Source organism: Strix uralensis, chromosome Z (genome assembly GCF_047716275.1).
Source record: "Strix uralensis isolate ZFMK-TIS-50842 chromosome Z, bStrUra1, whole genome shotgun sequence".
NCBI lineage: Eukaryota > Metazoa > Chordata > Aves > Strigiformes > Strigidae > Strix > Strix uralensis.
This window is the reverse complement of record NC_134012.1, coordinates 90,951,980-90,972,166: the sequence shown is the minus strand read 5'-3', so window position 1 is coordinate 90,972,166 and position 20,187 is coordinate 90,951,980. Positions and strand designations below refer to the sequence as shown.

The following is a 20,187-nucleotide window of genomic DNA, read 5'->3' as shown; positions in this document are numbered from 1 at the left end:
AGGTAAATGTAGAACGAAAGGATGGAAAAAACAAATCACAGGATGGTAGCGATAGTGAAGATGAAGGCCAGCTCACTTCCAGCTCAAAAGCAAGAAGTGAGACCTTTAATGTGTACAAAATTAATAGCTTCTATGCTGATTAACCACAGGCAATGTGCAACACAGATTGCACAGGTGGGAGGAATGTCTGTATCATGGTTGATATAAAATAGCTTCAAGGTTTACAATAACAGAGATGAGAGAGAAAAGAGGGGAGAAGCATAAAGGACTAGAATTACAAGCCTGGCGGCTGGCAGCAACAATCACTGGGAGCCCCAACAGAGGCGGAGGATGCGGCCGAGTTGGAGGGAGAGGTAAATGGAATGGAGAAGGAGGATGGTTACCTCCTAAAACTGTATGCTTGTGCGTGATAATCTGTGGACTTTTTGCAGGAAAAAAGGCATGGAAAACATGGATGCCCACAGAGAAAAAAAATGATTTACTGAATCCTCAGGAAAAGGGGAGCCAGAATCAGATATTAAACTGATTATGCTAGGGACATCTGATACCGAATGAAGGGGATGGGGGGAGAGTATCAAGATCTCCACATCTGATCCCCTGGTTCCCTGGGGAACAAAGTTACAGATTTCCTAGTAGATAGTGGGCAACCCATTCAGTGGTAACTACCTGCAAGGGACCTTTAAGTAAAACATCTATGCCAACTGCAGTCACAGGGAAGCGAGCTTTAAGGCCATTTTTAAAACTTATCGAATGTACAGTTGTAAGTACTACATTAATTCATGAATTTCTACATGTGCCAGAATGCCCCCTCCCATTGCTGGGACATGACGACTTACAAAAATTGAGAGTGCAACTAACATTTTCTGATGAGTCTATTCAGCTACACGTGCTGGAGGAGACAGCATGCAGAGGCCGCAGGCCAATGTCTGCTCCTCTGGTGACCTCCGTGGGTGGCAGGGGGGCAGCCCTGCCATCTCACCATGGGATACAGGGGAGGTCTCTGCTCTGACACAGCTCCCGCCCCTTCCTCCCACTGACCTTGGCGTTCGCATAGATGCCCTTCTCCTAACGCCTCCTCACAAGTCCCACACCCCTCTCAGGTTGCCCTTCTTAAATATGGAATCAAAGAGGCGCAGTCACTGTCGCTAATTGGTGTGGTCTTGGCCAGAGGCAGGTCCAATGTGGAGCTGGGGGAGGTTTCAAGAAGCTTCTCACAGGGGGCTCATCGCTGTAGCCCCCTCCCCCACTACCAAAAACCCAGCCATACAAACCCAGCATGATTGGTGAGGCAGATTGTAAAGACGCTCAAGTGACTTGCAGCTGAGGGACCAAAAAACACGTATGTCACACTAACTGTAGCTTAGCCCTGTGTGCTTGATGGGTAGAACATCTGCGTTTAGAGAACACAGACCTGTGAGAGACTCACAGGCACCTTACTGAACATCCTTGAGATTCCTGAGCTGCCATGGGAAAAATCAAAGCACAGCGGAAAAGTATGCCTGCAAAAAACCCTGATGCACACAAGCAAAAGCAGCAGGTTCAAGATCTTTCTCCTTCTTGCCTTTCTGGCTGGCAAGGACCGAGCTCCATGGTGCCTGCGTCCCCGCTTGTGCACCTCTGCTCAGGTGCTGCTGCGGAGATCCCCCAGGTTGTGAGGTAATGGGACTAAATTTACTCTGAATTTCATCCACGGTTTTGCAGTTGTTCCAGCATCCTGCCTGTGCCAGCTCACACACCCAGAAACTAACCTTGGGACAATCTATCAGTTTTTGTACCACGGCAATGACAGCCATTAAGTCATATTCTGATTTAGATTACATTCAAGGACTGGTTCCTCTGGTTTGTATACTGTTCACAATATTGATTCCTTTTGTGAGATGTATGTTTAGAAATGTCTATCAAGAACAAAGCGGGATTAGTCTGGGTGATACAGTACTGTATGGTAATTTTTCTGACTTTTCAATAGGAACCAGGAAATCAGTGGGATCAGAATTTACATTTCGATCTGATTCAGAGGACCTTACAATTGCAAACTGATCTGATTGCTGGGTTTGTGCTCATTTTCCAGAGCATGGCCAAAAGCGGATTCCTTTAATAGGAGTACCCATTCCTGCAGATATGTCATGGCAAAATCTGTGGAGTAATATTTCAGCTGCAATTGATAAAACTGGAAATGAGACTTCCAATGCTCTAAAGGCCCTGCAAGAAGAAGAGTCTGAGTTAGCTAAAACTGCTTTACAGAACAGGATGGCTCTCGATACCATGCTGACCTCTCAAGGAGTATGGACAGTTTTAGATACAAGCTGCCGAGTAGACGTAGCTCAAAGTGGAAGGATTTCCACTGATTTAAATGAAATTTGGAAACAGACTAATAGGCTTCATGAGATACAAAAGGTTAATACTTCTCATGGATTCGAAGAAACATTCAAATGGTTAATTTCCCAGTTCCCTGATTCAGGTCTGTGTGTAAAGAAACACTTAGGAACTTTAGTTACAATAATAACTGTGTTTGTATGCCTTTATGTACTCACCCAATGTACACGGAGATGTTACCTGTGTTTGGGTGGACAAACTGTGGGAAAGATGAGACTTACCCAGATGAATTTAAGTTCTCTAGATGGTCTCAGAGGGGGGAATTGCAGCTCATACAAATATTCCTCATCAAGCACAAGGACCGCTAATCACTGGTTCTATTGCGGAAGCCTGATCCTATCTAGGCCTTGCTAACGACTTCAGCAGTGAAGAAGAGCCAAGAGATTGGTAAGAGGAGAACCGCCTGCCCCAGAAGGCCACAGAGGCTAGATGATTGCCCAAGAGGTGTGAAGTCATCAAAAATCTGTGGTGAGTGGGGGAGCAGTAAAGGCGGCAGGGGGAGATTGTGACCACCAACTCAAGACCGAAAAAACTTGCCCACATCAACTTTAAAGCATCCAAACATGTCTGCGCCCCCATGTGACACATGGGTGACACCTCCAGGTCCTCTGCAGGCATCCACATGCAGAGCCCACTCTGGGGTGGGGGTGGTGCGTGACCCGGTGGGGGTTACGGGCGCTCAGAAGCCCACGCGCGGGCGTTTGCGGTGGGGCTGAGAGGCGGAGGAGAGCTGGCTCTGGGAGGAGGGGGTGCAGAGCTGGCTGGCCTGGCTGCCAGGGGGCTCTGAGGGGTCAGGGGGGGCCTCAGTCCACAGCCCCAGGTAGTCCCGCAGCGTCTTCCGCCGCTCCTTGGGGATGCCGCGGCGGCGCAGGCTCTGGGAGGAGAGCAGGGCTTCGTCGGTCACTGGTGCTGCCGGAGGGCTGCTGTCCCGTGGGGAGTTCTCCCATGGGAGCACGGAGGGGCTGCTGGGGGAAAGCGGCGGCGGCGGTGGGGGGGCCACATCGCTCAGCTCTGACAGCTCAGACTGATAGGTGAGGGAGGAGATGAAGCTGGACGAAAGGCTGCACCGGCCCCGGGCTCGCTTGTGCCGCCGCCGCCGCTCCCGCAGCCGCTGTGCCATGTTGAAGCTCGTCCTCTCCTCCCACCACTGCCCCCAGTCCCCAGACCAGGCTGCCATCAGGCGGCTGCTCAGAGGGTCCTCGGGACACCCCGCCGGCTCCGGGGGCTGCGGTGGGGCCGGGGGCTCCCAGTGCTGGATGCGGCCCCCTTCCCGCATGGCCCGGCACAGCCACTGCCGTGCCCGCCCGTGCAGGGCGCTGGGGCCCACCGGTGCCTCCGGCTCTTTGCGGGTGAAAAGGCGATTCTGGCTCAGGAGGGGGCACCAGACTTGCCGGGGGTGCTCCCCGCAGCCCTCGGGAAGAGCCTTCAGCCAGTCGTGTGACCGCAGGGCCACGGCAGGGCCGGGCACCGCTGGGGAGGGCCGGGGGCTGGGCCAGCGCTCCCGGGGCGGTTCCGCTTCCTCCGGGGCAGCTGCCGTGCCCGCTGCCTCCTCCGCCTGCACCTCCTCCTCGACCTCCTTCTCCTCCTCGACCTCCTCCTCCTCCTCCTCCTCGACCACCACCTCCTCCACCTGCTCCTCCTCATCGATAATCACCTCGAGGTTGGACAAATAGAAGGTTTGTTCTTCCTCCTGCTCCTCTTCATTTTCTTCTCCCTCGCTGCCCGGGACCAGCCGGCCGCTGGCTGCAGCCTCAAAGAGAGGGGAAGAGCTGGGGGCTGCCGTGGCCTCATCCCCCACCACGGGCACAGGGGGCTGTGCTGCCTCGTGGCTCAGCCTCTGGCAGAAGACATCCCCGGCCTCGGAGAGCTGGAAAACCAGCAGGGACTCCTGCAGCCCGTCCTCCTGCAGTGTGGCGGCCAGCCCTGCGGGGACAGGGGAGACATTGCCACCGGGGGCCCTGCCCTGGGGCCCCTCCCGGGGCCTGGCCAGCAGTGGGGGGCTGCCTCCGCCCCCCAGGTGCACTCACTGCTGGCTCCCACCCCCTTGTTGTTTTCTGGGTCATGAATCTCTTGCACATGGTTGTTCGGGGCTTGGTTTTTACTCTTTCAACCACCAGCCCACCCAGGGCACGGCAAGGGCTATACCCCCTGCCCCTCCTCCCCAGGACCTGCACCCCAGGGTGGCAAGGGACACTCACCAGCAGACGGGGTGCCGAGGTGCTGCCAGAGCAGGCGGTGGCGGTGTGGGAGCTGGGTGGGCAGGTGCTGCAGGCAGCCAGTGACGCTGTGCAGCTTCTCCGGAGGCCCTGCCAGCTGGCAGGCCGACTGGCTGCCCCCTGCAAAAGGACACGCCAACAATCGGGCAGTGAGCACCAATGCTGGGGCGGCAGCTGGTCCCAGTGGTGAGGAGACGCGGGCACAGAGGAGATCTGACCCCGCAGCACCCCCAAAGCCACATCTCTCACCCCGGTATTGCAGCAGCAGCAGCTCCTGGGTGCAGGATGTGCCAAGCAGCACCTTATGGCTCCTTCCAGGGCCACCCGGCAACAGGTGGGCAAAGAGAGGTGGGGCCTTCATCATGTGCGGCCACTTCAGCATGGGCACCAGCGGCAACCGCTCGTCCAGCACGTACACTGAGAACTGGGATGGAGGGACACAGCTCAGGGGTCTCAGCCCAACATGATGCCATGTCAGCCCCCCTCAGCCCCCCATGGGCGCTGGGAGCCAGGGCTGTGCCAGGGTGTCCCCCCTGGCCCCTGGCTGTCCCCTCACTGAGACTCACCTGGGTGGTGATGAGGTGCTGGGAGGGATGAGCCCTGCCCAGGTACATTGGCAGCACCACACGCTCACCCTGCTGGCAGCCGGCTTCCTCGCCCACCTTGAACAAGTCAAAGTGGCATCTCTCGGGGGCCTGCAGCAGCAAACTGGGGTGCCGTCAGCACCCCGGGCTGGGGGACCCTCTCCCCTGCCCGCCGTTGGCCCTGTGCCCACCCTCCCAGGCTCACCCGGCCGTCCAGGCACCGCAGGCCGGTGCGGTCAGCACAGCTCAGCACCCGCGGGTGGGCGGTGAAGTCGCTCCAGCGCCAGGGCGAATGGTCCCGAAAAAACATGGTCTGGGGGTCATGGCGGAGCCGCTGCAGCCTGTGGGGAGAAGGCAGCGCTGACACAGTGCAGAGCTGCCCCTCTTGCCTGGGCCCCACCCAAACCAAGACCCAGGGGTCTGCGTGAGCCCCCTCCTGGCCCCGAGTGCCCCTTCTCACCCCGTCTCGACGTTCCAGAGGTAGACGGCTCCGCTCTGGGTGCAGACTGCCAGCTCCCCGGGGAGGTGAGGGCTGTGGGAAGGGGGCAGAGCCTCACTGCGGGGGCAAGAGCATCCTCCGCAGCGGGGAGAGCTGCAGAGGCAGCAGAGCTCCCTCCTCGCAAAGCTCCGTTCCCTCAGCGCCTACCTGACGGTGAGGCAGGAGGCTGGCACGTCAGTGCGGATAACCTGCAGCGGCGTGGGGGCCGCCCCCGTCCTGCCAGGCACCCTCCAAACACCACAGTGATAGTCCGAGCGCACGCCGACGAAATCTGGCAGGGGACAGGAGGCTGCATGTGAGTTGGCAGCACCCCAGGGGCTCCCTGCTGCCCTTCCACCCCACACCCTGCCCACCCCACGGTGCGGATCCCGGGGTACGGATCCCGCGGCTGCCTCACCTTCCCCATCCACCCGGGCGGCAGCCACTTGCCAGACGCGCCCGTTGAGCTCAAACTGCACCGGGGGGCCCTGGGCGCGAGGCAGCTCCTCCAGCACCACGTCCTGGAAATCTGGGGTGCTGGCTAAGGGCAGTGCAACACGAACCCCCCCTTCCCTCCCCAGGGCCACCCCGTGGGGAAGGATACAGAGGTGGTTCATGGCCTGCCCTCCAGGGTACACCAGGCGGCCTGTGTGTGCCCCCATGTCTTCGAGGGGCAGCCAGGCCAGCGCCCCCCCCGTGGGGCTGTCATCAAATAGCAGGTCGGCCCACTGCAGCAGCAGCTCCTCGTGCACGCAGTCCGCCAGCAGCCCCAATGGCACCTCAAAAAGCCAGTTGCGGCAGAGGTGGGAGATCCAGCGCATGTGGCAGGTGTGGTGCTGCCAGGGGCAGCTGCTGTGGGGGTACAGACAGTGTCAGGCTGGGGGGAGCGAGCAGGAGCCTCCCTCAGCCCTCTCTATGGCAGGGAACATAGGGACACTTACCATCTGATCTGCAGACCGTTGACTTTCTCCTTCAGGGCTGTCATCCGAATGGTGCTGTCCTGGCCCTGTCTCTGCTGGGACAGGAGGGAGCAGAGGTTGGGGCTGGCAGCTGCAAGGGGAGGGGTGGGGGACAGCATTGTCACCCCTGAACAGACACTGACCCTCAGCCTGGAGTTGCCCAGGTAGATGTTCTTGTGCAGCAGCTGCCCCAGGGCGCCAAACGCATCTTCGGGGTGATCCACAAAGAAGTGGCCCAGCTGTGCGGAAAGGACAGGGAGGGGCTGGGACGTGCAGGGATCCCATGCCATCCCCCAGGTCCTCGGCGGGACACAGCGCTCCAGGCCCTACCTGTCTGGTGAAATTCAGAGCAGCCCCGGACTTGCCTGCCCGGAGCTTCATCCGCAGGGCACCGTGGTAGAGGATGTCCTCAGGTGCGAGCGAGGGGACCCAGCAGCCTGTGGGGAGAGGGCAGGGGCCGGCCGGTACCGCACACGTCCACCGCTGCAGCACCGCGGGGCAGCGGCTGGCCCATCCCGCTCCCTCCTGCGGGAGCACCCCCGGGGGGAGCCATGCCAGCGCGGTGCGGAGGTGTGTGTCCCCTCCCGGGGCAGCGTACCCCCCTCCCGCCCCCCGCAGCCCTCACTCGCGCTGGGAGGCAGGAAGGGCACGGCAGCCCCGTCGGCGGCTTCCCAGCTCTCGCCCGTCCCGCCGCGCCGGAGCACGAACGTCGACGCGGCCTGCAGGGAGAGGAAGGGGGGGGGCGGGGGTGAGCGGGGCCCCCGCTCGGGCTCCCGGTGCCCAGCCCAATCTTCCCCCTGCCCCCCGGGCCCGGGCAGGGCGTGCTGCGCCAGGGACTCACCTGGCGGCGACTGGGGCCGGCTCCCAGCACCTGCCTCTGCTCGCCCCAGCCGGCGGCCCGAGAGGGACCCCCCTCCTCCCGGGGGGGGCCAGCGCTGAAATAGGAGGGGAAGAGAGAAGCCGGGAACTCCATGGCCCCAGGGGGGCGCTGGTCCCGCGTGGGGCGGGACAAGCCGGGTCCGGGGGGGTCCGGGGGGTCCCGGAGCAGCCGCTGACCGGTTGCCACTCGGGACCGGCGTCACCACGCGGCCGGGCCACGGGAGCCGCGAACGAATCAGCGCCCGGAAGGGATCGGGACAGAGCGGCGCCGCGGCAGGGGTGGGGGGGGGGTGGGGGTGGGGGGGTTGGGGCACTACCGCCCCCTGGCGGCCGGAGGGACCGGGCGGGGGGGGCGGGGAGCGGTGGCGGCGGGGCAGGGGACACCCCGGGTCCCGCTGCGGGCACACCCCGGCCTGCAGTGGCTGCTGTCCCTCACACAGCGCTCGCCACCCGCTGTGCAAGAGCCAGGCTCGGCGCAGAGCAGAGAGAGCAGTTTGTTCCATGGCTGTGCAGAGGTGGGGGCTCGGTGGTAATTCCACAAAGCTGGCACAACACACAAGGGAACTGCAGCCATTTTTATTATGTGAATAGTAAAAACCTAAGTTTACGCTCATTGGTCCGTAATTACCGTTCCATCTGCCATTGGTTGGTTCTATTTAAATTCGCCTCGCTTGCTGTGTAAATCAGCACGCAGGCACCTTGCAAGTGTTGAGGGACAAGTTTTTTTGGTCTTGAATCAAGTCGGTGGTCGGGATGTCTCCCTGCTGCCTTTACTTCTCTCCCAGTTTCCACACATTTTTGCTGACTTCACGCTTCTGTGGCAATCATCCAGCCTCTGGCACCTTCTGGGGCAGGATGCTCTAACCTTATCAGTCCTTTATCAACGCAAGGCCTGGATCGTATGAGGCTTACACAACAGAGCCAGCGATTAGCGGTCTTTGTACTTGAGCAGAAACATTTTTACAGGCTACAAGGCTGCGTGGCCGTGGGGCACCCCCAATCTGTGGGATGTGGGGCAAGGGGCAACCCTGTCCCCGCAGGGCTGGCCGCCACACTGCAGGAGGACGGGCTGCAGGAGTCCCTGCTGGTTTTCCAGCTCTCCGAGGCCGGGGATGTTTCTGCCAGAGGCCGAGCCACGAGGCAGCGCAGCCCCCTGCGCCCGCGGTGGGGGACGAGGCCACGGCAGCCCCCGGCTCTTCCCCTTCTTCGAGGCTGCAGCCAGCGGCCGGCTGGTCCCGGGCAGCGAGGGAGAAGGGAAAGAAGAGCAGGAGTAGGAGTAGGCAAAACATATCTTTTGTTTGCTTGACCGTGAGGTAATTAGGAGTACGCAAAACAAAACTTTTGTTTGTCCGACTGCGAGGTAATTATCTAAGCACAGTAGGCAAAAAACCCATTTTTATCTTTGTCGTGGGTAATTATCTAAGTGGACTAGCCAAAACAGGTCTCCCATTGGTCCGACCGTGGGTAATTATCAAAGGGGAGGAGGAGGAAGAACAAAATTTCCAGCCGTCCGACCGTGAGCCAATTATGAAGGCGAGGAGGAGGAGGAAGAGGAGGAGGCGGAGGAGGCAGCGGGCACGGCAGCGGCCCCGGAGGAAGCGGAACCGCCCCGGGAGCGCTGGCCCAGCCGCCGGCCCTCCGCAGCGGTGCCCGGCCCTGCCGTGGCCCTGCGGTCCCGCCGCTGGCTGAAGGGTCTTCCCGAGGGCTGCGGGGAGCCCCCCCGGCACGCCCGGTGCCCCCTCCCCAGCCGGAATCGCCTCTGCACCCGCAAAGAGCCGGAGGCGCCGGCGGGCCCCAGCGCCCTGCACGGGCGGGCACGGCAGCGGCTGCGCCGGGCCATGCGGGAAGGGGCCGCACCCAGCGCCGGGACCCCCCGGCCCCACCGCAGCCCCCGGAGCCGGCGGGGTGTCCCGGGGACCCCCCGAGCAGCCGCCTCATGGCGGCCTGGTCCGGGACCGGGCCCGGCGGTGGGAGGGAGGACGAGCTTCAGCATGGCGCAGCGGCCGCGGGAGCGGCGGCACAAGCGACCCGGGGCCGGGGCAGCCTTTCGGCCGCTCCATCTGCTCCCGCAGCCGCCGCTCCGAGCCGTCGGGGCTGAGCCGTGCGGGCCCCCCGCTGCCCCCCCGCGCTCCCACGGGAGAGCTCGGCACGGGACGGCAGCCCCGCTGCGGGACCACCTGGGGCTGCGGGCCGAGCCCCCCCGGCCCTCCCGCTCTGCGCCCCCCTCCCAGAGCCAGCTCCGCGCCGACCCCCGGCCCCGCCGCCCGCGCGTGAGCTCCTGAGCGCCCAGCGACCCCCCCCGGCGGCCTCGGGAGCGGGGGAAGGGGCGCGGCGGCGGCCGGGGCGGGGTCACGGCACCCCCCGACTCCCCCCCCCAGCCCCGGCGGGGCCAATGGGGCGGCGGGGCGGGGCCTGCGCGGCGGCCATGGCGGCGGTGGTGACGCGGGGGCTGGCGCGGGGCTGGGCGGCGCGGGGCGTTCTGCGCGTGGGGCAGGTGGGCACGGGGGGGGGGGGGGGGGTGTTACGCGTGGGGGGGGACAGGGATGGACACGGGCCAGCGGCGGGAGAATGGGGGGGCAGACGGGGGGGCCCGGCCGGGCCTTCGCCCTGGGCCGCGCTCGCTGCTGCTTCCCCCACCCCGGGCAAGGTCCGCGGGGGCCGTGAGCCCCCCCCGAGCGCACCCCCACGGCTCGGCACAGCACCGTGTGCATCCCCCCCCGCTCCGGGTTGCCCCCTCCGTCCCCACCGCCTGCCCCGCGCCCGCACACCCCCCTCCACGCGTGTCCCCCCCGCCGCGCCGTCCCCGCGGTCCCCTAAGGCCCCGTGTGTCCCCCCCAGCGGTGCGTGGCGGCGGCCGGCGGGCAGGACGGGGAGGTGGGCGAGGCGCGGCGGGCAGCGGCGGCCGGCGAGGGGGCGGGCGGGGCCCCCACCATCTTCAGCAAGATCATCGCCCGCAGCGTGCCCGCCGCCATCCTCTATGAAGACGACAAGGTAGCGGGGACAGCAGCGCGCGTGTCCCCTCCCGGGGCGGGGCGGGTGGCAGCGCCCCCGGGCGCGGGGCTCACCCTGCTCCCCCCCTCCTCCCCGGCAGTGCCTGGTTTTCCGCGATGTGGCCCCCCAAGCCCCCGTCCACTTCCTGGTGATCCCCAAGCGCCCCATCCCCCGGCTCAGCCGCGTGGGTCCCCAGGACAGCGAGGTGAGTCCTGGGGGGTCCCTGGGACATGGAGGGACACTGACACACACGGTGCTGACCCTGTCGCCCCCCCCCCCCCCCCTCCCCGCAGCTCCTGGGCCACTTGCTGGTGGTGGCGGCACAGACGGCGCAGGCAGAGGGGTTGGCTGATGGCTACCGGCTCGGTGAGTTGGTGGCCCCTGCTGTGCCATGGGGCAGGACCCTCACCGGTGCTCCCAGGGGTGTGGGGGTATTTCCTGACCCCTTGTCCCTCTCCCGGCAGTGATCAACGACGGGAAGCACGGCGCCCAGTCCGTCTATCACCTGCACCTCCACGTGCTGGGGGGGCGGCAGCTGAGCTGGCCCCCAGGCTGAGCACCCCCATTCACCTCCCCCTCAATAAAGCATCTCCCTGGCGGTGTCTTTGGTGGCTGTGTGTCATGGTGGCCCTCCTGGGGGTGGGGGTAGCCATCCTGGGCAGGGGTGGCCTCATGTGTCACAGCAGCAGGGGGACACATGTGGGACTTGGTGCCCTGCTACTTGGATGCTAGGGGGGGGCTCTGGGCTGCCCACTTCCCAACCTGCCCATGCTGGAGATACTCTGGACCCCCCCAGTTGGAGCAAGAGGTTTTTGGCAGGCTCCAACATCCCACAAACAAAAGGCCCATGCTGGTGCCAGGTGGGGGGAGCAGGCTGGATGCCGCAAGGAACATCTCAGAATTGCCAGCAGCACCCCATGCCCCGGCTGCCCACCCAGCCCCACTGCCACCACACAGACCCAGCACCCCGGCTGCCCCCCAAGCACCCCTGTGTTGCTGCCAGAGCCCCACGCTGGGCACTGCTGTGTTTCTGCCTTGGGAAAGCCAGCTAATGGCACTAAATTGAACTACAAGCACTAGTTGCACTCTTATTGCTCCCCACCCCAAACAGCACCCCACAACTCACTTCCCACACCACCGGCGCATGCATGCGTGCAAAATGCACTGCGCTGCACAGCCCAGGCCCCCCGCGCTTGCACCACTGTGCAAAACACTGTGCTGGGCTGAGCAGGGTGGCTCAGGTGGTCACGGGCAAAAGACAGACTCCTTAGGGGAAGTAAAAACTTCAATTTAATTCAAACACCACCACTTAACAGAGTAGGAGAGTGAGAAGCATTCCCACATCTTGGAAACACCTTCCCCCCACCCCTCCCTTCTTCCCTGGCTCCGCTTTGCCTCCCCATTTCTCCACCTCCCCATTTCTCCACCTCCTCACCCCCAGAGGCAACAGGGGGCAGGGAATGAGGGTTATGGTTAGTCCCACTGCTCCTTCCTCCTCGGGGGAGGGCTCTGCATTCTTTCCCTGCTCCAGTGTGGGGTCTCTCCCACAGCAGACAGACCTCCATGAACTTTCTCCGACGTCTTTCCAATGGGCTGCGGCTCTTCCCGAACTGCTCCAGGATGGGTCCCTCCCATATGTTACAGTCCTCCCAGCACTGAACTACAACAGCAGGGCTTCCCACAGAGTCCTGACCTTCTTGGGCACAGCCCCCTGCTCCAGCGTGGGGTCCTCCACGGGCTGCAGGTGGGCATCTGCTCCACCGGTGATGTCCATGGGCTGCAGGGACACAGCCTGCCCTCTCACCATGGGCTGCAGGGGGGTCTCTGCTCTGGCACACCTCCCCCCCTACTCTCCTTTCTTCACTGACCTGCACAGGTATCTCCCTCACAACTCCTCCTTACAACTCCCACTCCTCCCAGGCTCCCCTTCTTAAATAAGTTATCACAGAGGTGCAGCCACCCTTGCTAATTGGCTCAGCTGTGGCCAGAGGTGGGTCTGACTTGGAGACAGGAGAGCTTCAAGAATTATCATTCAAATCTATATTCATTATTGTTACGGAGGCTCCCAAATAAACAACAATCAAAAATTAAAAATTTATTATCAACACAATTAACTGGCCCCCTGCAACCATTCAACAGCAGGTTCGAATGCCTGTAAAAGGAGAACAAAACACCACTCCCTAGGGTTTAACAATCCCAAAACTCTCTTATCACTCGCCTAACAATGAGGACTCTCAACCTCGAGGAACTTCTCAGGGCAGCATCCCGACCCATAGAAACCTCAAGGAGCTTCCTTGGGCAGCATCCCAACCCAAGGGGAGAGTCCTTGACTGCAGCATCCCACTCCAGGGGGGAACTAGCTCAAAATGGTTCCCCCAGGGGACTCCATTTATACCCATCCAGATCTGATCTGTGGTCAGTAGCGGCTCCCATTAGCCAAAGGCCCCAACTACCGTGAAGCCCCGAGAACAAGGACAATCAAGTAGCTGCTACACTTCAGCAGCCAAGAAGCCCTGTTTTCACTGGGGGGGTGCACCTGCCATACGATCCACCTCATGACCACAGTCATGATTTGGTTGGTTTCCTTGAAGTGGTGGTGCAGTCACCTCTTGCCTCCAAGGCTAAAAGGGAGCACAGTCCAGTGAGTTTCAATACTCCTTGTGGATCCTCATTCCTAGATAATTATAGAAACAAATCTCAGATAAACCCATACTCTAATAGGACTCTACTACTTACACACTGATACAATCTATTACAATCAAAACTGTAGGAAGCTAATTAACCATTCTAACAAGGAAGATTCAAATATATCTAATCAACCAATTAATGCTTAATACAGTAACAATCGCCTCAAGTCTTTTGCCACTTCTTCATTTGTTGACCTAAAGTGGCATTAACATAACCCAAACATAAATACACTTTCCTCCCCCAATAGCACCAATAGTTCTGAAAGGTGCTAAGTTCACGAGATTCATTCACCACCACGTTGTCATCCAATCTTGGTTGTCCATCACCAGTACCAATCACGATACCAAAGTCATCTGTTTCTCCAAGATCAAAAAAAACCCAAGAAACCACTAGGCCTCAGATTAGAACCCGGGCATCAAGTTAAAAGTCAGGGATCATACTCTTTGTGTGCCCACTCTTGGACCACCCCAAGAAGTAAAGTGACTCCCCTAATCCAATTGAATTGTTTTGGGTGTGAGCAGGTAGCTAAATCATCGGTTTAACCCCTTCACCATATTTTCCCCAGTAAAGAACAAAACAGGGCTAGTAAGACAATACACATAATGACCCACTCAACAACCAAAACATAAGTCCTATGGTGAGCTTCTGAAAACCTGCAAAATACTGCTATAAACACAAACAGCGGGACAATTCACCAGGTATGAATTCGGTGATCCTTCCCGTGTGTGTCACTGGCTTTCCACGGTTGAATGAGCTTTTCCAAGGCCATAGCAGGCATACAGTCTATTAAATCCTGGGAAATCTCTTTTTCAATTCCCTCAGCCCATAAGAAATTCCTTAAGTGTAGGGGTTGATCCTTAAGAGGGTTGTGCTCTCCTAATTGAGTGTGATATAAGCCACATGCTGAAATAATGGTGCTGCACAATCCCCTGGTTACAGACCATCCTCTGCTCGCTGCCTCTTTAAATAAATCTTTGCTCCCTGAGTGACCTCCCTTACCACTCTAGTAAGTGCTCCCATTTCTCTGCTTCCTTTGTACTAACTCCCCCACCCCAGCACTTCCCTCCCCTTCCGTCACCATTCCATCTCCTGCATTTCCACACCTTCCCCTCTCTCCTAGAGGACGCACCAGTGAACCACCTGGTTTTAAGGTGGGGCTCGAACGGAGCAGCAAGTTTTATGCATGAGGGAGGAGGCTCTCTGTCTGGGCGAGCAGAGGGCAGATCTTCTATTTGGAGCACTTCGGGTGTTCCCTCCCCATCTGCCCCGTGTGGCAATAATGATATAATAATGATATAATTGTGCATTCACTGCCTGACTCCCACAGGAGGGGGGTTTCAGGTATCTTAACCCCTTCTCCGGGCATGGTTTTGGGGAGCTCTTGAGCCAGTGCCTAGTGAGCAATTGTTGGCAAGTGCCGATATCCCTGGGGGAGACGTGTGACTGTAAACTGCACGCCTTCCCATGGCAGAGCAAAGTCATCTCTGTTTGCTTCCTGCAAAGGGGACCCCAAAGAACTCATCCCCCCATCCCAGGCCTGGTGGGCACGCTCCTGCAGAGCTGCACCCAGCCCAGCCACGCCAGGCCCCTCGGCGGCCAAAGGGCCTGGATGGGCATTCAGCCACCAATAAACAACTGGTAATCACCACCTTTGGTTTGGTTTGCCAACTGGCCACACTGGAGAATTATAAGGGGAATGTGTATTATTCATAATCTCTCTTTTTTCAAGATCATTAATCACCTCTACAACACCTCCTTTGGCAGCAGTTGGCAATGGATAGCAAGAGACACAGGTCACTTTAGATTGTGGTATTAAAGGAGCAACCTGCAAAATTCTTACCTGAGTAAGCCCTGTCCCCCTACCTCCAAAATTCCACACTCCGCTTTCTGGTAAACACCACTGTTTACCTGCCAGAACATCAAACCCTAATATATTTCATTTTTAAGGACTTAAAGTCACCTCCACCGTTGTCATCCTCTTTTTCCCTGGTAACCAAAACTGCATTCACACTATGTGACATTTTTCTACCACCCTTGTCTCATACATCACCCAATGCAAGCCACCTTTTGCACTCCCTCCACCAATTCCAACAACCCCTTCACCTTAATGGTAACAGGTTCCTCCCCCTCCTTAGGGTACACACCCCCAGCCCAGTAAGCCACTTGAGATGTCACCAACTGACTACCCGCTGGTCTGTCACTCCGGGACCCCAGAACCCTCCTGCTTCATCATCACTCAACAGAATTCAGTCCCCCCCCCATTAAAGAAACCCTCCACAAACACTTGGTTTCAGTTTCACCTGGCTTACGTGAAAACAACCTGAAGTTCGCTAAGCTTGGGTCCTGTCCAGAGGGTCGTACAGACAGTGGTCTGGGGGTTCTCATCTTGTGGGCCCGTATGCCTTTCTGTTTTAAAGAGAGGTCCCACATTTCCTTCCTCCAGTTCCTCGATTTCCTCCAAAATACTTTCATCAGAATCTCCCCAGATGACTCATGCCATTCCTCAAAGCCCGCACTCATAATTAACTTTAGAATCTGAACAATACTAGGAGGCCTTTTGCTCGTGTCAACATAATTTCAACTTTTTTTTTTTTTCAATAACCACCTTCTCTCACTTTCTTGTAACAATTCTATCTTCAATCAATTTCCAACCACTTCTCTAAATTATCTTTCTTCACTACTACAAAGTAATCCTGCGCCTGAATCAAACAGCACCTGAGATGGCACACATTTTTCCTTCAGTTCGCCATCCCAAAAACTTCTGTGGCTCTGTTCCAAGTTCCTCACAACTGTCACCAGATCCAGCCACTTCTTCTTCACCCATCGCACATCTGGGGGAGAATTGACACAACTATGCTTCTGTAATAACTCCTCTATCAGCATCAACATATGACTATGCCAATTAGTATGTTACAGAGGCTCCCAAATAAACAAACAACAACCAAAAATTAAGTATTTATTATCAACACAAATAACTAGCTCTCTGCAACCATTCAGCAGCAGGTTCAAATGCCCGTGAGAGGAGAACAAAGCACCACCAGTCCCTAGGGTTTAAGGACAACCCCAAAACTCTCTATCACTCACCTAACAATGAGGACTCTCAACCTCGAGGAACTTCTCAGGGCAGCTTCCCGACCCATAGGAACCTCAAGGAGCTTCCTTGGGCAGTGTCCCAACCCAAGGGGAGAGTCCTCAACCACAGCATCCTGCTCCAGGGGGGAACTAGCTCAAAATGGTTCCCCCAGGGGACTCCATTTGTACCCATCCGGATCTGATCTGTGGTCAATAGCGGCTCCCATTGGCCAAAGGCCCCAACTACCGTGAAGCCCCGAGAACAAGCACAATCAGTAGCTGCTACACTTCGGCAGCCAAGAAACCCTATTGTCATCGGGTGGGTGCACTTGCTGCACACCTACACGTGTTGGGGGGGCAGCATCTGGGCTGGCCCCCAGGCTGAGCCCCCCCTACCCACCCACCCCCCAATAAAGCATCTCCTTGGTGGTGGCTTTGTTTTAAGGGGCCTCAGACAAGAATGCACCCAACTGTGATAGGTACATCCTGGGGAGGGCAGATAAACCATCAGACACCTGTTGAAATCAAGATAAGGAATTTGAGAAACTCTACAAACAAAGCGATGAGCCAAGACAAGATTTTATATGAAAGAAAGACTTAAGAGTTCATGGAAAGCATACTAACAGACACCTCTTCAACAACCACTAGGGACCACCAGAGACCACTGAAGACCCCCATGGAAGACCCTTCAGAGACCCTTCCCCAAAGTTTAGTACTTTTGTGCAATGTATTAACATATGCATTAGATTCCTTGGAAATAGGTGGGTACTTCTTGGAAATTACATAAATATTAATTTTTTAAATTGTATATAATGAGTGTGCTTTTGTCTTTCGGTATGCACGTTAGAAGGAGCGATCCCCCCTGCATCCAGCGCGGCAATAAATAGAATGCCTGCTTCTGAATGGTACGTTGGTGTTAAGATGTTAATTCCTGATTTCAGTGACAGCTTTGGTGGCTGTGTGTCGGGGTGGCCCTCCTGGGGGTGGGAGTAGCCATCCTGGGCAGGAGTGGCCTCATGTGTCACAGCAGCAGGGGGACACAGGTGGGACTTGGTGCCCTGCTACTTGGATGCTAGGGGGGGGCTCTGGGCTGCCCACTTCCCAACCTGCCCATGCTGGAGATACTCTGGACCCCCCCAGTTGGAGCAAGAGGTTTTTGGAGGGCGCCCACATCCCACAAACAAAAGGCCCATGCTGGTGCCGAGCAGGGGGGAGCAGGCTGGGTGCCACAAGGGTGTCCCTGAGCTGGGGAATGTCCCAGGATTGACAGCAGCACCCCATGCCCCGGCTGCCCACCCAGCCCCACTGCCACCACACAGACCCAGCACCCCGCGTGCCCCCCAAGCACCCCCATGTTGCTGCCAGAGCCCCACGCTGGGCACTGATGTGTTTCCGCCTTGGGAAAGCCAGCTAATGGCACTAAATTGAACTACAAGCACTAGTTGCACTCATTGCTCCCCACCCCAGTGGGCCCTGCACACCCACATACCACTGTAGCACCCACAACTCACTTTGTTAAAGGCTTTCACCAGACTGTGGGTACCTCTAGGCTGGCTTTATTAACAACTGAGTTGGGCCATCACCTCGGTGAGCGGCAACAGCTAACAAAAAGCGCCCTCTCTATACATGAACTAACATACAATACAAAGAGTCTTTGGTGATTTTCCAGGAACTTTCAGCTCTCGATTCATCATCAATTTCAAAAGTCCATTGTATTCCACAGTTTTGACTAATTCTTATCGTTCCATTCTAATTTCTCTTCGGACACCACTGGTCATTGATGCAGTCTTTGGTCATCGTGGTTACTTATCTTCTGAACAATCTTCATCATAATTCACTTCTAGACTTCTGAGAAAAGACTCAAAATGTTCTATTTAACATATACTTAATCTATGTCTAGCTTTTCATTACCTAGCCTTTCTAAGTTGCTTAAACTGTCAGTATTGTTCCTAGAGCACCTGTGCTCTATTAATTAAGCCTATAAAACTATATCTATTTATTGATTATTCCTGCTATTAATAATATCCTAAGAGAAAAGAGTTTTCTAAAGCTTGGTCCTTTTACAACTTGCCACACCGCTGGCGCATGCACCCCCGTGCAAAATATGCTGTGCTGCACAGCCCAGACCCCCCATGCTTGCACCACTGTGCGAAACATTGTCCTGCACTGAGCAGAGCCCTTGTGTGTGCACCACTGTGTCAGACAGTGCTGCAGACACCAGAGTCCCTGTGCATGCACCCCTGTGCAAAACACGCTGCGCTGCACAGTCCAGGCCCTGTGTGCTCGCACTGCTGTGCAAAACGTTACACTGCCTACAGCAGAGCCCCACGCGTGCACTGCTACACAAAAAGCATTGCACATCCCAGGCCCCCCCTTGTGCCCGCACCACTGGGCAAAACTCGGCCCTGCAGAGCTGTCCCAGTGTGAGCCCAGAGGGCAACTGAGCACATGCAGCCACTCGTTCCCCTCCCCTGCCCCCCGGGAATGGGGAAGGGAGTAAGGTAGGGGAGGGGAGGGGTAAGGGTAAGGGTAAGGAGACTCGGAGGTTGAGATAAGAACAATGTAATAATTGAAATAAAGTTACGGTAATAATGCCAATAGTAATAATAGAAAATACAAATGGGTGATGCACAATGTGATTGCTCACCACCCGCTGACCGATGCCCAGCCCATTCCTGGCTTGTGATCCCAGAGAGGAGAGAATCGTGAAACCACCGTCCTGAACACCTGAGTGGAGCTTCCCAACCAACCCTTCTCTATACGCTGAGCATGACGTTAGGTGATGTGGAATATTCCACTGGCCAGCTGGGGTCTTGTTTTGGCTGTGTTCCCCCCCAGCTTCTTGTGTACCTGCGCACTTGCGGGACGTGAGAAGTTGAAAAGTCCTGGATTTCTGAGCAACAACTAAACCCATCAGTACATTGTCAATGTTCTCACAGCGAATCCCAGACCGAATCCAGAACACAGCACTGTTCTAGCTAGTAAGAGGGAAGGAAAAAAAATCCCCAATTAGCTCTATCTCAATGGAAACCAGGACAAAACACCAGACCACCCGGGCATGCACCACTGTGGAAAACATTGCTGCTGCACACCCCAGACCCTTTGTGCACGCACTGCCGTGCAAAACACATTGTGTGGCGCACCGCAGACCTCCCCCCGCCCCGTGCGTGCAAAACACGGGCAGCGCTGACCACACGCAGCAGCACTCACACACACACACACACACACACACACTCTCTCTCTTGTTTACACATGTGGACCGCAGACACGTGCCTGCACGTGGCCATGTCCACCCCGTGAGGGGTGCACACACACACACACGGGGGCTCACAGGCACGCAACCGCGCGCTCGCTGCCGGCGCACAGCCATCCTGCTCGCTCCCTGCCCCGTGCCCCTTGTCTCTGCCGGTGCGCTGGGCCGTGGCCGAGAGCTGTGGCTATATTTAGCGGCGGGGGCTGGTGTTGGCGCTGTGCACGTCCCACCTGGCACCGCCGGCGGGGCCACCTGGGCCCCCGCCAGCCGCGCAGGGGACCGCAGCCCGCCGGGGAGAATGGTGGCTCTGTTTAGCCTCCGGCTCGGTGGCGCTGGCGGCGGGGGCCCCCCGGGAGCAGCGTGGGGCTGTGGCAGAGCCCTGTCGCTTTCCCCCCCGCCGCCAACACCCAGGATAGCATGGGGAATGTTTTTGAGGTGCAAATGAAGCTTAAAAATGTTGGATGATGCTGCTTCCCGCCTCTGAGACCTGCTTGAGCCTCAGCATGGGATGGAGCCACTCTTGGACATGGGACAGACTTGCCTCGGGGTTGGGGGCCCCAAAGAAGGGCTGAGGGTCCCTGGGGAGGTGAGGACTCCGAAGAAGGGCCAGGGTTTCCCAGCCCATCATCCCCCAGGGCTCACCTGGAGCAGACCCCCAGGGATGCCGTGCTCAGCGGAGGGCAAGTGTCAGCAC

At 58.0% G+C, this 20,187-nt stretch overlaps 2 protein-coding genes across 10 annotated transcripts; one reads left to right on the top strand and one right to left on the bottom strand.

Annotated features, from left to right (window-relative positions):
* Positions 1-55: 55 nt before the first annotated feature.
* On the bottom strand, positions 56-7,703 carry LOC141937651 (TATA box-binding protein-associated factor, RNA polymerase I, subunit C-like). Of its 8 annotated transcripts, none has more exons than XR_012627027.1 (14): positions 7,452-7,703; positions 7,236-7,329; positions 6,941-7,047; positions 6,754-6,849; positions 6,593-6,666; positions 6,070-6,503; positions 5,820-5,943; positions 5,634-5,705; positions 5,379-5,514; positions 5,156-5,284; positions 4,839-5,013; positions 4,572-4,709; positions 2,595-4,296; positions 56-2,199 (listed from the first exon to the last, which is right to left on the bottom strand). XR_012627027.1 is itself a non-coding variant. In XM_074855658.1 (14 exons), exons 1-14 carry the CDS (start codon positions 7,581-7,583, stop codon positions 3,053-3,055), a joined length of 2,880 nt encoding a protein of 959 aa, XP_074711759.1. In that variant the 5' UTR covers positions 7,584-7,703; the 3' UTR covers positions 56-3,052. The 8 variants fall into 8 exon arrangements, 7 of the variants coding, with proteins under 7 accessions (XP_074711759.1, XP_074711760.1, XP_074711755.1 ...); XM_074855658.1 differs by having other exon boundaries at positions 56-4,296; positions 6,070-6,180; positions 6,256-6,503; XM_074855659.1 differs by having other exon boundaries at positions 56-4,296; positions 6,070-6,180; positions 6,256-6,503; positions 6,593-6,663.
* Positions 7,704-9,876: 2,173 nt separating this feature from the next.
* Positions 9,877-11,084, top strand: HINT2 (histidine triad nucleotide binding protein 2). 2 transcript variants are annotated; one of them, XM_074855662.1, is made up of 5 exons: positions 9,877-9,983; positions 10,328-10,480; positions 10,581-10,685; positions 10,774-10,846; positions 10,945-11,084. In XM_074855662.1, exons 1-5 carry the CDS (start codon positions 9,882-9,884, stop codon positions 11,034-11,036), a joined length of 525 nt encoding a protein of 174 aa, XP_074711763.1. In that variant the 5' UTR covers positions 9,877-9,881; the 3' UTR covers positions 11,037-11,084. The 2 variants fall into 2 exon arrangements, with proteins under 2 accessions (XP_074711763.1, XP_074711764.1); XM_074855663.1 differs by having other exon boundaries at positions 9,900-9,926.
* Positions 11,085-20,187: the final 9,103 nt, after the last annotated feature.

What these genes read in the sequence shown, in the direction of transcription:
- LOC141937651 (XM_074855654.1), bottom strand. Translation starts at nt 7,583, where the DNA reads ATGGAGTTCCCGGCTTCTCTCTTCCCCTCCTATTTCAGCGCTGGCCCC. An exon ending in AACGGTCTGCAGATCAGATG is followed by an intron (nt 6,504 to 6,592) that starts GTAAGTGTCCCT and finishes GTACCCCCACAG; the next exon opens with CAGCTGCCCCTGGCAGCACC. An exon ending in GCCTCCTGCCTCACCGTCAG is followed by an intron (nt 5,706 to 5,819) that starts GTAGGCGCTGAG and finishes CCCTTCCCACAG; the next exon opens with CCCTCACCTCCCCGGGGAGC.
- HINT2 (XM_074855662.1), top strand. Translation starts at nt 9,882, where the DNA reads ATGGGGCGGCGGGGCGGGGCCTGCGCGGCGGCCATGGCGGCGGTGGTG. An exon ending in GCGTTCTGCGCGTGGGGCAG is followed by an intron (nt 9,984 to 10,327) that starts GTGGGCACGGGG and finishes TGTCCCCCCCAG; the next exon opens with CGGTGCGTGGCGGCGGCCGG. An exon ending in GGCTGATGGCTACCGGCTCG is followed by an intron (nt 10,847 to 10,944) that starts GTGAGTTGGTGG and finishes CTCTCCCGGCAG; the next exon opens with TGATCAACGACGGGAAGCAC.